Source organism: Cinclus cinclus, chromosome 20, assembly GCF_963662255.1.
Source record: "Cinclus cinclus chromosome 20, bCinCin1.1, whole genome shotgun sequence".
Lineage (NCBI taxonomy): Eukaryota > Metazoa > Chordata > Aves > Passeriformes > Cinclidae > Cinclus > Cinclus cinclus.
The window spans coordinates 3947152-3964793 of NC_085065.1; the positions used below are offsets into that span (position 1 = coordinate 3947152).

Below are 17642 nucleotides of genomic sequence, written 5' to 3' on the forward strand. Positions count from 1 at the left end.
GCCAAGGAAGAGGGAGAACACAAGACCAAAGGAAAAGAAAAGGTAAAACCAGTTTGTATCTGAAAAAATATCAACAGTATTAAGTGAAAAGTTGCAGCAACTTCTAGTCCACCATTGCAGTAGAACAGATTTGGAAATCTCTTAAAGATTTTACTTTTGAAAGTTTTTTGAAACAGAAACCACAGACTGAAAAATAACTACACAGGCATTTCCATTCACTGCTAAGTGAGATCCTGGACTCTGCTCTACTCTATAAAACCACAAAGTATCAAAAGAGGAAAAAATGTCTTGTGTATTTTTTACCTGAAACATTTTCTTAGCAATAATAAAACCCCCACTATTCAAAAGTGCTGTGTTACTAAGAATTCGGTATTACCACATAAGCTTCTTACCCCTTTCAGAAACTGGAAGTGGTTTTATTTTTTATTCAAAATAATCTTTGAATTGGAACACTTCGAAAGGAAAACTATAATTTGCACTGAAGTAGAGCTGAGGTGTACTTTATTTTTTTAGGCTTAACCTGCTGAATTTGCAAGGTGTAAGACGGTCAATAAAAATGTTTTATTCTTTGCACAACACCCATCTGATGAAGTCCCAGGAATCTTGGATTGTTAGGAACAAGATAAACCTGAAAAATAAGAAATAACCTCTTCCTTAAGTTTTCTGCTAAGATTTCCAGCCCTTTCTTACTCCATAAAGCAATTCCTCCATTTTAGAATTGTTTTTTTTTTTCTACCTCTACTGAACTAAGGTTCCGAATCTTCTCTCTTAAACCTTTTCTTAAACTCCCTGAGTTGATGTCACTGATCTCCCCACAGAGAAGGTGGATCAAGCACACACAACATGACACCCTGCCAAAGCCTGCACCAATTTCTCTTATTCTGACAGTGAATTTCCTTTGAAAACCAGGTGAACAGAGGGAAGTGAAGTCACCACAAGACAAGGAAATACTTCGACATGTTCACCATCGCACCCCTGCACAATTCTTTACTTCTGAGCTACTCAGCACAAACGTCAGCAGACACCCTAGGTTAGAAGAGGTACCAAAAGGACCCCTGTGGGCTCCCCAGGCCCAAACTTACCTGACACTCTAGGTTAGAACAGATACCAAAAGGACCCCTGTGGGCTCCCCAGGCCCAGGCTTACCTGACACCCTAGGTTAGAAGAGGTACCAAAAGGACCCGTGTGGGTTTCCCAGGCCCAGGCTTACCTGACACCCTAGGTTAGAAGAGGTACCAAAAGGACCCGTGTGGGTTTCCCAGGCCCAGGCTTACCTGGCGATGTGGCTGATGAAGGGCAGGAGCTCGGCGGGCTCGTAGGCGCGAGCGAAGGCCCAGCACACGTAACACGCCGCGTCCCTGACGTTGGAGCCCACGCTGCACGCGCCCCGCTTCTCGTCGTACGTCAGCGCCCTCAGCATCACAGGAACCACTGGCATGGCAAAAAACGTCCATAGAAAGCAACAATTAGGGCCTTCAAGGTCTTGTTCCACCCCCCTGCTGTGGCAGGGACACCTTCCGCTGTCCCAGGTGCTCCAGCCCCAATGTCCAACCTGGCCTTGGGCACTGCCAGGGATCCAGGGGCAGCCACAGCTGCTCTGGGCACCCTGTGCCAGGGCCTGCCCACCCTCACAGGGAAGATTTCTTCCTGATATCTGGCCTAAACCTACTCTATTTTAGTAGAGTAATACCTTGTCCTTTACCTCTTAAGTAGCAGATAGTGTAATGGTTGCCGGACATACTTATATTTTCACCCCTTTCTAGGAATTTACACTCAAACTTCAATTTTCACGCGTCAATTTTATATTTTCGATCGTTCGTTTCTTTTTTCTTGATTTTTTCATCATAATTAGTCAAAAAATCAGCTATATCTCCCTACCAAAAAACAGAATATTCACCATCATCAAAACCACAGCCAACTATCCTCTGCTTTCCCCCCAAACAACTAAACCATCACCCAACACAAAACACAACCAACACCAAATATGCCAAACCAGTAAATTCCATTAACCAAAAAAACCCAACAAAAACACAAACCACCACATCACAATCCCTGTTCTTGTAGCTTAAAAAAAGCATGGCGCTGAAGACGCCAAGATGGATGGCCACCACACCCAAGAACAAAAGACTTAGTCCTAACCTTACTGTTAGTTGTTGCTAGTTTTATACATGCGAGTATCCGCGCTCCAGTGAAAATTCCCTGGAAACCTAAACCACTAGGTAGATAGGAGCGGACATCAGGCACACCTTAACTGTAGCCCAAGACATCTAGCACTTGCCACGCCCCCACGGGTCCTCAGCAGTAGTTGATATTAAGCAATGAGTGTAAACTCGACTTAGACATAGCAATATTCTTAGGGTCGGTAAATCCTGTGCCAGCCACCGCGGTCATACAGGAGACCCAAATTAACTTTCCCAACGGCGTAAAGTGTGGTCACATGTCATCCAAGTAGCTAAGATTAAAAAGCAACTGAGCTGTCACAAGCCAAAGATGCTCATAAGGCCACCACCTTCAAAAAAGATCTTAGAACAACGATCAATTGAAATCCACGAAAGCCAGGGCCCAAACTGGGATTAGATACCCCATTTACAGGGGGTATTACTTAGAATAATACCTTTAGTAGAGTAATACCTTGTCCAGTCACTACGTGCAGGAATCAGTAACATTTTTCTACAGATAAAAGAGCTTCCAGAACCTGTAAGGATAATTCTTTTACACTGGTGAATGCAGGGCTCCCCAGAGGGCCTTCATTTGGTATCTGCACACTCAGATAGCAAATCTGAATACATCTCTCTCTAAATGGCACAACTTTATTAAATGACTACTGTCTGCAGAAACAACAGCCTCTAAACAAAAATAAACAATTTCTCTCTCCATTTTCTTTCTTGTATCAAATTTATCAAATGCATCTTTCTTCTTTAGAAAATACTTGGCACAAGGTGCTCCCATTAACAAGAAATGGGATCACTGAGCTGTATTTCATTAGCAATCTGTGCCTGGATATCCTTGAGTGGATATAATCACAAAATAATTAAAACTTCCATGTGCTGTTCAACACTGTGTACTGCTGCTTTAAACAAAAAGATAGATACCATGACTGGAGAAGTGAAGTGTTAAAAGGCTGTTTAAATTCATTTTAAGCTGCTGAAGAAAATCAAGCAGTAGATATAGAGATAGGTGAGATTTGTCTAATAGGAGCATAAACACTACAGGTGAGAAAGTGCAATTCCCATTCTGGAACAACAATACAGCAGAGATGGATGGATTGCTGGACATTTCCCAGTTCCAAAGAAACTGCAATGAAAGTATTTAAAAATGTTGCCTAGCTTGTTTTGAAAATTGCTGCATCAACTGATGAGAAAAAATGGAATTTGCTGGTTCTACAGGAACACTCAAGCAGGCGCCAAAGGCAATTTTGCAAAGGTGCAGCACGTTTCCCTCAGTGCAAGTGACCCCTCCAGCTCCTTCAGACAGCTGGGAGCACACTCCCACCTCTGTGCAGGGAAGGAAAAAGGGGGAAGGAGGCCCCTGCAGCAGCTGCTCACATTTGGATTGTCTCTGTGAAAGAAAAACTGTATTTTGCAGTTGAACGTCCCAAATGCTGGGCACAGCCACGAATGGTTTGTCAGGGTCAGGGATGGTGGTGATGCTCCAGGGGCTGCTGGCCAGGGCAGCTCGAGTCTCACAGCCTTCGTGTCCTTCTCCTACATGTGGCACTCACAGCACTGCTCTGTGTGACTGCAGACACAGAAAAGGAAGGAAACAACACTGGGGAGGTGGGACTACCAGGGGAAAGAAGGTGAAGTGTGCAGCACTGGTAGATGGAAACACAAGAACAAAACAGGAAATACTGATCTAGGGGGCATCTGGTTTTGTGCTATCACTGGTTGAGTATTTACTGGTGAACCATAATGGGAAATGCTGAATAAAAGCTGCTCCTGACACAAGTGTGTGTGAGTTCAAAAAAGCCAGCATTACATGTCTTGTTGGTTTTTAAAAGTGATAAAAAACCAAAAGAAACACTACCCAAAAGTCCAGGTTTAACTTCATTTCTTGCTCTCGAGTTCCTCAAACACCATGTCAAATCTTAACCTAAAATCACTTAAACCAAAAAAATCACAGATTTAAAAATCCAAAAACCTTAGGAAAAAATCTTCCAGAAGAAACTTATTTTAGTTTGGTAGGGTGGGAACAAAATTCTTTGATTTTTGAAATTCTGAACATGTCTTTTTATTGAAAAGTAGGAGGTTGGAAGAAGCAGCAAGGAGATCTGAACTGTTCCTTAACTTCATAGGTTTAACTTTATAAGTTTAGTTTTAATTTTACAAGTTCCCATTTCCTTCACAAGATCTACATTTTTTTTTAAATGTCCACCAAAACCAGAGGATAAATAGTGCCCACTCTCAAGCTGATTCTAAAAACAAAATCCACCTGTGCATGTCTGTGAATGCTCAAGAAAACACAGTCACCTTTAGCTGTAGCCTGCAGGTATCAATAAGCACCTGCTTCACCCCACCCTGCCATGCCCAAGAGCGTCACTGCAGTTGCAGCTCAAGCCTTGGAAAATAAAGAAACAACTTCTGGCATTACAAACAACAGGGTTGGGTTGGTTTTTTTCCTTATACTGGAGACAGGTTGCAGAGATATTCTTTTACACAGTCAGGTGCTCAGTGCAGGTGAGAGATAATAAAATCTGGTGAAGGAGCTTGTGGACGACATTGGATACTGAAAGGTTCAATGTATTTAAATGAAGGATCCCTTACATTAGTCCTTTAAAAACATACTTTACACCAGCCTCGACTATAGCCTGTGCTGTCCAGAGCCCTTTGTCACTTTAACTCCATATAGTATATTTCTTTTTTTTATTTAGTGCAATGTTTATCATACAAAACATACAAATACAGTAGTCAAACAAACAACAAAAACCTGTTCCTCAGCCCTAGGCCTTGTCTCCACAAGAAAACTGCAAAAAGTCAAGTCGACCTTATTTAACTTGAAACAGGTTTTCATTGGATCTGGGGTTAAATAAGAATTGTCTAAATTTAGTTTCAAACTAAAATATGCAACTTAAAACAAATTAAGTCAATGATATCTTAGACAAGCATTATGTTTTTATAGGGACTGTTTAGGCAGAGAAGCTGTTGCAATCCATAAAAAAAAAAATTTTAAGGCAAATCCTTCTATTTTAAAATTATATAAGAAAAAGTACTACAAAGTGGACATTTGCTATTCCTGAAGGGTGCATTGTGCACAATGTCACAGCAGGAACAGCTACAAACACTACAATTAATGAATGATGAAGCTTAAACTTAGTTATATATTCAACACAAGGAATAGCAATTTTGTTCTTCAAATTTTTCTTCAATGAAGACCAGCTCAGTGCAGAACTGAAGGTTCGGCCTCTTTGTGAGCCTCAGGATGACAAACACTGGTGCAGACATCTGCAGCATGTTGTTTCCTAAAAACACAACTCTGGCTCCCCCAAGTACAGAAAATCAGGTTTCAGACCACTCACTCCTATGTGGCACCCCAGCCTCTGGAAAGAGGCAGCTCCCAACTGGAACTTTGTTAGGGCTCCTGTACCAATATTTACTGGATCAACTCACATGCAAACACCAGAAAGTTCAGGTTAGGCCCACTACCAGAAATAAACACTTGTTTAAAATTCTGCCAAACGTCTCTGAATTGTTCTCATTTTCTATATAAGTTGTTGACTCCAGAATCTGCTCTTAAAGGGCTCTTTCATGGAGAGGATAGAGCCTGCAGTGGGGATCAGAAAACGCATTGCTGTTTTGGCTGTGGAAAGTTCTCTGTGTTCCTGTGAGATGCTCCCACATCACATCCCCAAGGGCAATGCCTAAAAACCACCCACAGGTGACCTCTCCTCTGCCATTCCTGCCCCCGGGGCTGACCTCATTAGGAGTCTGCCAGGGAAGGAGGAAGAGCAACACAGCTCCTGCAGGCCCAGAAGGGATGTGAGGAGTGGGAGCTGAAGTCTCTGAAGCTGCTGAAGCCCCTGAAGCTGCTGTGAGCTCCTGGTGGCCCCCAGCACTCAGGGCAGAGGCACCTGCACAAAGCGAGCAGCGCTGTGCCCCAGGACCATGAAGGGCTGTGTCTGTCTGCCTGCAATCTCCCTCCAGTCTCGCTACGTAATGAATTAAGAGAGTCTTTAATTATATGGTCACGTGGTGGTTTTTCCATGGAGCTCTCTCAGGCAGCCCACAGGACAGACCTGCTCCAGCGATGAATCACGGCAGGGCAGCAGAGGAGGTTGTTGTCTGCCTGACTGCTGAGGGTGGAAAGCATGGAATGCAAAGGCTGCCCGTCAGACTGAACCAAGGGGGTGCTGGTTAAGCTGGATGCTGCCTCAAAGACTGTTTGATACCAGTCATGGGTCTTTAATGCAGTGTTTAGGAGCTGCACACTGGCTCTGGCTGCCAGGCCCCTCTGCCATGGGCTAAAGGCAGCCTTGCACCAGTGCCCTGGTGCTGACATGAGTGTCTCCTCTGGAGTGTGGCCAGGGGCCAAGCAGGAAGCAGACAGATCTGGATTCCAGCCAGTCCATCCCAACATCCCTACGTAACACAGCCCTAAAAGCTCACAGCCCCCTGCCTGGCTTACACTCAGAGCAGCAGCTGACCCAGGACAGTTCTGAAACACAGAGCACTTCTGGGGACACTCCCACCCACTCCCACCCAAGGCCAGACCAGAGACCTTCACACAGGTGTACAGCTCACACAGCTCTGCCTCTGACTGAACCAGCAGCAAACTGCAGTCAAAGACATGAAGGAACAGGCTCGTGGAGAAATCCTACTGAGCAAATGAATTACTTACTCCAAAGGACTATAAAAATTCTATAAACTCATAACACTGCATGTCAGAAAAGAAGTATCACCCAAGAAAGCCCAGCCTTAAGGCTAAAGTTGTGCAATACCGAGATAAACCCCATGGTGAAAAAGCCAGAAGCAATTCACTGTCATTTATTCCCTGCTCAGTGTTTACCCCATCTCCCAGTGGCGCTGGGGGAGGGACCTTTCCTGCTGTGGCTCCAGACACTGCATTTCTTCCTACTCATACCTGCTGGCTAGAGAAAAAAAAAAATAAATCTGCACTATTTATAATGCTTCCTTGCTAATTTGAAAACTATTACGGTGACATAGGCATTATAACTTTTTAAAAGGCTCTTTTCAAGACCATGCATCACTTTTAAAGTTCACTTGCGTGTTAGAGAGAGGGAATTCCTCCATAACCAGCCTTTCAGGTTTGGGTGTTCTTGATTTTTCTAAAGAGTCCACCTAAGACAGGTAGATCCTTTCTTTTTTCTTTTTTTTTTTTTTTCACTTCTTCCTGTATCTCTGATGAAAAGCACCTGGAATTTTGCCAAAAGCCTCACAATTTACCACCACTACAGAACAGACCAACACAGTGCAGAACTTCTTGATGCATCATCCCTCCCCTCCAGCCCTCAGCTGCTGCAAATCCATAACAAACAACTTACTGAAAACATGAAAACACATATGAAAACACAGAAGGTAATCCTTAAAAACAGAGAATGTAAACAACTTTAGGAAGCTACATAATACATTTTCATAGGACTGTTCACATTCTGGTCTCAGTTAAACCTCCTTCTAAAATGCACTGGAAAGCAGCACTGGGTTCACTTTTTTTTTTTTTCCTTCATAAATGTCACAGATTGGACAAGCAAAAATGCCCCTTTTGTCCACTGTATGTAGAGTTCTTCTAAAAAAGGAGACTGGGTTTTTTTAAAGTATATCAAGTTATATATCATTATCAGTAAGCACCACTCCCTCTACTCTCAGATAAAAAAGATAAAATACAAAGGAATCCAATCTTTTCTCCATAACAGCACATGATCAAGCCTTCTCTGTACCAGAAACAGGCAATTGGGTACTACCCCAGAGCACATATCCATTCTAACCAAATTAACAAGAAAAAATTAACAACACAAAATCAACAAGGTATTTGCACCAGAAGCTGAGGGAATTTTAAAATCACAAACACAGCAGTCACATGCACACAGATATCCCTTCCAAGTTGTAGCATCTGCTGTTGAGACCGGCCAAGTCCATTTGAAAACCTCTGACAGCACCAGAGACTTCATTTCATACAAACTTTTCACCAAAAATACACTTGACAATACACCTGGCACATCTTTAAAACAGAGAGCAAACATCAACCGAATCACTGTTTCCTATTTAAACCAAGAGCTTACCATTCAGCAGAAACAGTTCACAAATATGTCCCTAAGCCAGGCTCTTTTTGGACACTGGGAGAGTTGTGTGTGACCTCTCTGAAAATGTAAAAAACATCATGATTTTGTCATGGACTCCCATGATATCATAACCTGCCAAGTCCCCTCTCAAGTGTGCCCTGGGTCTCTCACTAACAGACCTTCAACACTCCCTTTTTCCTTCTTATAGTTTTTTGATGCTCCTTTTACTCTGAAGGCAACCTATGAACAGAAGTTAAGGCTGATTCTATGCATTTTTCACTCTTTATTACTACTTTTCATTTATTCTGACATTTTAAAAAAACAAATTCCAGATTCAGATCGGTTGTACCAACCCACCAATACCACACTCCCCAGTTTCCCATTATCCCTGGATCCTATCAGCATTATTTCCTTCTGTTCAAATACTGCTTTCATTGTTGCCACAGTTTAAAAAGGAGCATGGGATTGTTGGACTATCCCAGTCTACTCCCCATTAATGGGTAAGGGTACTTAAGAAAGCAGGAAGATTAAAAATAACGTCTTCCTGGCTGGAATCCTCCCAAAATAAGCACAACTTCACTGAAAGTGTAACCACAGGGCTCTCCCAATCTGCTTTCCCTGGCTTCCTTTTCTTATTCTTCAGTGATGCAAATATTTTCAACCTTAACTTTACACATACAAGATTTTATAGCAGGAACAGGATCACATAATGCACAGTGAGCATTATTTCCTGGTGAAACAATAATACAGATTATATTTGAGAGATTGTCCCTGGCTTTCAGCACAGACAGCTGGGACTACTCAGTGCTCAGGCAGTCCTTGAGAGTGACACCAGAACATTCTTCAGCTCACCACCAAGACGTTAAGAATGCCCAGGAAGGTTTATGTTCCTCTACATGACACACCTTATTAGCTAGAAAGTTTATACTGTGCTGTCATCAAGAGAAATTTTAATAACGTCCTTTCACAAGCAAACCAGAAATTCAAGTAAACTAGGATTCTCTTGTTTGTTTAGTATTTATCCCCACCCAATTAAATAAAAAAACCCTATAAATAATAGTCTGAAGCCTACAAAACCACAAATACAGCACAAAACAAAAGCTGTGAAATCATACTGAAACCACACTGAAATGTAAATTTTTGGTTCTAGCATGCACTGTAGAGTAAGAAATATTTCGTTTTGGGTCCTGCAATTCCAAATGTAGAATCGCACACAAGTCCATCATCAGATCATGAGATTTTAGTTAACTTTAACTATTTTGCTAAAAAAGTTTCCCCCACATGTAAATTAAACTGTATGATCCCTTCTAATAACAACTGAAATTTTACAGCTAAATAGTGACATGTAAATTTGAATGCAAAACTGTAGCAGCCAAACTGCAGCTCATGAACTGCAGCATCAGTATTTTTCAATGAAATAAAATAAAACATTGGGTTGTATTTACTGGTTTATATTCCCCACTTAAAAATGCATTGGAATAGTAAACAACATATATTAATCATATCAATATTTATAAAATCTGACCTGTTTCAGAAAATAACTCAAAGCTATAAATATGTTGAGTCTGAGAGTATTTGTGCCTCCCTGCCCTCTGGTGAGAGCAGCATCACAGCAGCCCCACGCCAGGTATGGCTCAAAGAAAAGTGAGTTTATATACCCTGGAACTGCACATGGCACAACTCAAGTCCTGCTACTGGATTCTAACAGAAAAACTATAATGGAGGCAAGAAAACTGGCTCCAAATCTTTGGTGTAAGTTTTGAAATCAAAGCAGAAAAGGAAAATTCAGCACAGAAATCACTTTTAAAAGAATACATGGGGAAAGAGAATTGTAACCAGGGCATCGAGCAGAAGCTGAAAGTGCATTTTGCATCCCTGTGAGAATGACTGACAGGTAAAAGAGTCACCATTAAAAACCCTTCCTTATAAACAGTTCATCCCTCTGCCTACAGTCCCAATTCCTGCTGTTTCCCACTTCCCCCAAGATGTTTCACTGCCCAAGGGCAAGGATGGGAACCCAAAGAAAGATCATCCTAGCTCCAGACCAAACAGCACAGGCCACAATATCTAAAAATGGGATCTGCAGTTGCTATTAACTGCTGAGCTTTTATTCTTTTCCCATACAAGTAATTTGCTCCAGTAATCCTGAACAAGTGGCTCCCAAACACCAGCACAGCAATCTGCCCAGACCTATCTCCAGAGTCAGGGACTCAATGGTTACAAAAAACAAAGGCACATTTCAAAGGTGTTATTCAAAAAGCATTAAGATTAATAACTATTCATATGGGATAGAAAAAAATCATTATGAGAATATTGTACGAGAATCACGTCATGTTTTGGGGCATGGTGTGAGTTACAGCAATTATATTCACATTCATTTGCCCCCTTCTGGGAATGGTGTGGAACAACCCAGCCCAAACATGTTGATGCTGAGAGCCAAACCCTTCAATAACTTCATTTCAAGTGATCCCAGAAAGAAAAAAGGACTTTCTTAGCTCAAAGTCACATATCCAAACACAACTAGGGTGACACAGGTGAACACTGCACTTCCCAAGACATTCCTGTATGCTCCACCAGCTCAATGTCCACCAGTATCCACATTTACCTGTGATCATGCTGCTTTCCTGGAATCACCAGTGAGCTCACAGATTGGTAAAGCATCTCTGCAAAGACCTGGAAAAATTACTGGTGATGGAAAACCAGTGGCCATCCCCTGCAAGCAGCACTGGAGTCCTGAGTGCAACCAGCAGGGCCAGCCCTGGCATCAGAGCAGAAGGGCAAGAACTCTGAAGGGGAGGTGGTAACTGCAGCAACACCCGGCACACAATGACACATCCAGGGAATGGAATTCTGAAGGGGAACATAGAAATGAGATGAGAGGTGTATCCAGATCAGGGTAAGTTTACCCCACTTGGATACAGAGTTTCAGCAACTGACATTTTGGTTTCTGTTTAGTGCTAAAGCTGAGTCAAAAATTCATATAAGAGCACATAAAAGGAAGTTTGTAACATTTAGAGAAGGACAGAATTATGCTACAGTAATTACATCCATGAAGTTCAGCTACAGCTAAACAACAGTTACTTATCACTGAATTTTAAAAAGAACCTAGAATAAAGTATATTCTACACCAAAGAACTTAACCCAAAGCTTCAGCCCCACAGAGATACAAAAATAATCACATTTAAAAAAAAAAAGGCAACTGGGCAGAAACATACCAATAAATCCAAATTTTATTATGTCAGTTCTCTCAATTAATCTGACCTGTGTTCAGGTAAATGAAAAAGGGGCTACCAATAGGGGACTGGGGTCACTGACAGGACACTCAGGATGCAATCAAGTGAGCTAAAAATAAGTGTGGAAACAACATCACTGCAATCACTATTTAGTATTTCTGCAAGTCTGCACAAACAGGAGTTCTCATGGACCTGTTCTGGGGTCCACCAATGAATCTTCTCCCCCACATCTGGATTTTTAGTATCATCCAAGCCCCAAGCAAAGAAAGAATTTACATGAGCTGCTCTTTTTCTTCCAGTTCCACTTCACTCGCAGCTGATTTCACTGACCCGACTGACAACAGCAGCTTCCAGGAAACAGCTGGGTTTAAATCATTTTCTGTAGGTCAATGCAGCAACTGGACATCACAACTCCCCTCCAAACACAAGGTCAGGCAATGGGGACGAGGGGGGGAAATAGAATCAAAGTTCCAGTTCTGACTACCTGTTATCCCAGTTCAGTCAGCTCTATTGAGGGAGTCCAGCAGCTTCCTCTAGATGCCTCAAATTGACAAGAGACATTTCTGAATACAGACTTTGAAAGGTCTTTCTCCCTTTTTCCCTCAGAAATTTCTAATACACAAAATTGTATTCAAAATGTTTTACAGCTAAATGGAAGAATTTATCCCATCTTAATCCGAAGGATTTACAAATAACTTGAGAGTAATGTGACAGTAACATTACACCTTTCATACTGCTACACTGCATTACAGAAACATAATAATTAAAAAATAATTAAGGGAAAAATAAAGCATACCACAAGAGCCACTCTTCGAGCTTAAAATTAGTTATTGTTTATAATTTGATATTTTTTCCCAAAAAGTTACACCAGCCCAGCAAGAGGAAGCATGGTGACCTGCATACCCACATAGGGAAGCAGATGTCTGTAAGTAATAACACCAAACCAAAGGCAACACCTTTAGAATTATTTTTAAGACACTGCTTTAAAGACTGATTTTCATACAACTTTTATCCACTTTCTAAACACGTTTTGTAGTGGCAATTTCCTTAACAATTTTCATTCCAAAAAATCTTACTTTTGCCAACTACAAAATTCATCATACATTTGAAAGTTCCAGTAATCTGCAGGTGTCTTATCTACACAGCAGTGGATGAAACAAGAGGGCTCTCACGTTCAGTTTTGAACAGAAGTTTTAACATCCCTGTAACACTGGGATTAGTAGCAAAAAGCTCCTTTGCTTATGCATTAACAGGAGTGCTTTTTATGCAGAGCTACAAATATCAAAATATTTTCCTTCTTCTAGTTTGTATGAGAGGAAATCATTTCACTGAACAGCTCAGCTGTGTCACCAGGTGACTGCCACATGCACCAAGAAGTTCGTCATTTACAAACTCTAACAAAAAATACAACTAAAAGCCAGTCCCTTATCTTACACTTATCACTGGGTGAGCAGTTGACTTTCCCATTTCACTGTTGGATTTCACAGGTCCTGAGCAAACACAGAGCCATGACAATCAATCCTTTCTGCAGTGACTCTTTTCACTTTCCAGGACCTGTACATTTGGCTGTCGATTATAGACAAGCTTTGGCAGGTTCCTGTGGCGAGCAAGTTTGGAGTTAGTTCAGTCCCGCCTTCAGAAAGGAGACTCATGAAGGACAAAAATTTAAATAAAAACTAAGAAGGGGAGAAAAAAAAGCAAAAATATTAAAGCTACAAAGGCATTCAATAAAAAAGTCTCTAATAAATGAGCAGAATTATTTTTAAGCTTTGCCACCCCTTGCATACAGCCAATTCTGTTGCCCACAAGTCACTTGTACAAAACTTCAATATCCTCAGTGTTAACTGAGCCATTTCTGACCCCACACTGCAAACTGCCTGCCAGAGGAGCAGCCAGCAGAGCTGAGAGCAGAACTTGGTTGTTGGAGGGCACGGAGCGACGGGAGCTGCGTTCGATAGCCGAGATGCTGAGGTAATGCTCAATGAGAGCGGTGGACGCAAACAAATGAATCGTAGCTGCAGGCTGGAGTAATATCAGGTGCATCTCTACACCCCGAGGGCTCAACTCCTACTCCTACACGCTCAGGTCCCTCCCCTGGAACAGCCTCCTGCAGTTTCACTCAGGGCTCAGGCAGAGAACAGGTACTGCTCTCCCAGCAGTGACAGCTCCAGCTCAGCGCCCGCCCGGCAGCTCTCGGACACCCCAGTGCCCGGTGAGTACACTGCTTTAGAGCATTTCTCTCAATAAAACCTGCTCATGTTAAGGAGTAAACGTGAGGTGCTCAGTTCCCAGCTGTCCCAGCAGCCTGGGTTACTCCAGCAGGTGCACTCACGGCACCAGCCTCAGCTTTCATCGGAAAGTTTCAACAGGAGAGGGGAATATTTCAGTCTGAGAGAAAATCAAGTTTTTACAGTAATTAATTCTTGTTGGTGCAAAGGGTTTTCAGCACTTTTTTTTTTAATTTTAATTCAGGGAGTTAATATATTGAAGTATGAGAAAAAGCTGTATTGCTTAGAATTGCTGTGTTTGCTATGCCAGCTCTGCTTCTTAGGAGTCACGTCAGGTTCATCTGAAAAGCTTGTATGAAAATAATGTGCTCCAGTTTTGATTTATTAATTTTTCCATCTGCTGGAAATTTAGCAGAAAATGGGATGGTTTTCTATTTCCTAGTCAAATGAAGTGTAGTAAGACATTGATTTATTAAGTTGGTACATAGAAAGATTTTTATTTCTTATCCACGCCGCCTAAGCAAGTCATTTAATCCGTGCTTCTGAGCCTCCTCTCGCACACACGGACACACACACAGCAGTGCCCGTGGGTCTGGACCTCACACACACACTGCCCTCCCAGCCCACTCCTGTCACCCCTGCTTCCTCCTAATTAACAAACAGCTGTGTTAAAATTTATCTTTCAGTTTCAAGGACCTGGAAGTTTAGAAGGGAGGGGTGGTTTATCGCTGAAAAAAATCTCAGCTAGAATAAAACTCACAAATCTTGTTCTTGCAACACCCTGGGTAGGTGACAATGGCATGTCCTTGGGTTATGCAATAATGCCACATCACAATATTTTAATTATAGCATGTCCTTCAAAATGTTCCACCCCAGTGAGTCCTCCTGGTCAGAGAGATCCACATCACCAGAAGGAGCCTGCAATAATAATGGGGTGGGCATGAGCAGCTGTTATGTACTTTGCTGAAGCAGTGTCCTAAAAAGAAATGTAATTACTGTCCCTGCTTGTAATAAAAGACATTCTGAAATTTCCTCTTTGATCAACTGGGCATCTTAAACAATTTAAACTACTTAAAACCCTAAAAAAAAAAAAAACAACCTGGACAGATATATATGCACATATCTACGTGTGTGTATGAATACACATGTGCATATGTGTGTATACACTTATCCCCACGGACGGTTTTTGTTTATATATTTACACACAATGTTCAACTACATTCCTGTTTTCTGAACCTGCCAACAGGTTAAAGGCGAGGAGGGAGCAACAACCTGCTTTTAAAAATAGAAAGAAGGAAACTTGGAGCAGTCAGTCTCAGGCTGGAAAGGGCGACAGGTTCGAAAGCCATGAGGAGGTTACTAGTGACAAAAACAAACAACTAAGATAATCTTGATTAAACTTGAGGTTATCTGAATAACCTGTTTTCAGTAAAAATATAAATAAATAATACTACTGCATTTCAAAACTAGAAAATTACAGTAATATATAACCATCTGCATTTCTACAGCCGGGTCTACAGGAAATAAATTCTCAATCTAAAAAAACAAAATTATGCAAAAATTATCCTGCTACCGAAGATTTTTTTTTCCCCCTTTTAAAAGGGTACCAGAAGTGATGGCAATTAATTTAAAGGAAAAAACAACTACTTATTTTGGTATTTTCTTTCCAATATTAAATTCTAATTTTGGCAGCACAAAACATACACTGTACATCTGCAACATTATTTACATAGGGACAGTTTTAATTGGTTACACCTATTTTAAACCATTAATGTCCTTTTTGACTGTGTGATCAAATAGTTTTAATGGTTTTTAATAATAAAGTATGTCCCTCTGCCAGATACTCCTGTGTTTTAGAGACCAGAGGAGGAATTATCCTATTTGTCTAACTTTAGAAATATTTTTATACTGGCATTTTTAAACCATGAGGAAAAAAAGGATTAAATAGTAAAAGCGAGAAAGAAAACATTCACCTGGCTGGCACTGACCTAAGTTTAGGAAAGGTAAACACCCTTTAAAATGAGCTGCTCTCTGCCTCACAAGCTCTGGAGCCATCAAAACAAATTAAATAGAAAGAAATAAAAAGCTGTTGGAATGTTCTGCTGTACCCAGAGCAGTGGAGCTCCAAGGCTTGAAATTTCTAACATTAAAACTGCAACAACGCATTTTATCTTGTTAAGAAATGATAGTTAATACTCTGTCCAACAGGAATAACTTGAATCAAAGTTAAATACCAAGTACAAAGTCAGAGGGGGGAGGACAGGACACACAGGAATTTTCATTATGAAGCAAAGGAAAGCTGGAAGAACAAGGAAATCTAATTACCATCCCTTTATTATAAATGCTGCACCTGAATGCAGATTTGGACGTTGTCATAAATGCTTCACCTAAAAAAGAGATGGAGTTTTGACAACAATATCTTTTTCTCAAGAATAATTAGTACCAAGCACTTCCAAGAAGATATAAAGAATAACAGGTACAAACTGACTTGACTGAGTCCATTACAGACTTTCCATGTAGTTACACATCACTAGTTAAAATAAGTGCAACAAGCTCCTTTAAGGCAGAAGAAAAAGCCCAGTTCCCTATCTCAACCTCTCCTCCTATGTCTCAATATTTCATTTACTTATTTTTAATGTAAAAATATTATTTTTAATATTTCAAAGGATTTCTAGCTATTGTTATTTAAAATATTTTTAAATACCATTTTTTTTTTTAAACTTATTGGACTACCATTTCAACCATACTCCAATGATGAGACTTAAAACATGCTGATGCATTTTTCCTTGTTGCTCTTACAGTATCAGCATCCAACTCAAACAACCTCATTAAAACCTGAAAAACAAAAAGCTGCTTCTCTAGAAACTTCTTTTTCATTAATCTGAAGCACATTTAATCACTTGCTAATTTTAGGAAAAAGCTTGATTATTTTTTCCTACTTGCAGAGCAGCTTTGCATTTTTAAGGGTGCTTTCACATTAACTAGTTTAACAAAGTTAGTACTTCTATGACATCAGAAACAACATTTAATACAATTTGCTAGAGTTACTATACCTGATGAGCCAAGCAGCAATTCTGTAGCTTTCCCTTCAGTTTTCATCATGTGTTGCCTGTCATTTTCTGTTAAATAATCTCTGATTTAAGAAATGCAAAACATCTCTACTTGAACTAAAAATCCCACAGCACATAATTACCAGCAATTCTTTTCATAAACTTAGTATTTTAATACTACTAATTCAAACTTCTATGTAATAAGCTTTTTTTTAAAAAAAAAATGGAGCTATCTCGTCACCCTTCCAATTAGTATTCCTGTAGTTTCGGGTAACACAATAGATACAGTACGTGGTTTTGCAACAGTCATCGTTTTGATAATGATGCTTGTAGTTCATGATGAAATCATCAGTTTTTAGATCTCTGCCATAACACATCCTATAAAATCATGAGAACTTGACTCTGAGAGTTTCTCACGCCTTCAGAATCAGTGAACATAATGGAACAAGCCGGTACAAGCCCTCCCGACTTATCTACCCAGCAAATCACAGGGCTGGATAAAGTATCCACAACCTTCGTTTTTCCCAAAGAAAGGCAGATAGATCCTCCCCCTATAAATCAATTACTGTCAGACACTTTTTCCCCCCGAGTTAATACACTCGGGTGCCTGTGTTAACTGTGTGCAATCTGTGAGGAGCGACGCAGCAGGAGGATGGGCGACGTGTTTATCAGGCAGAGGATTCCATTAGTCAGACACTGCAATGCTCATTTCTCTTAATTGAATTAGGAAGAGGAAGAAAATCGGTGTGGTTTTATCCTTCGAGAGATTGGGCACTTTTGAGGTATCCATTGAGATTGGGCTGTTGGGAAACGCCACGCCAGTGAAGAGAGGGGTTGGTCAGTCTCAGAAAGAGCCCAGTCAGCCGCCCAAGAGCGACCTGTCCACCCCACCCTTGTG

At 41.0% G+C, this 17642-nt stretch overlaps 1 protein-coding gene across 1 annotated transcript in view; it reads right to left on the reverse strand.

Moving 5' to 3' along the window:
- The window catches only part of TBCD (tubulin folding cofactor D), a 117138-nt gene that overhangs the window by 67161 nt on the left and 32335 nt on the right, over positions 1 to 17642 (reverse strand). The window contains exon 14 of the mRNA XM_062506578.1: positions 1275 to 1431. Within this exon, the coding sequence (XP_062362562.1) occupies positions 1275 to 1431 (157 nt within the window). The remainder of the gene's footprint in view (positions 1 to 1274; positions 1432 to 17642) is intronic.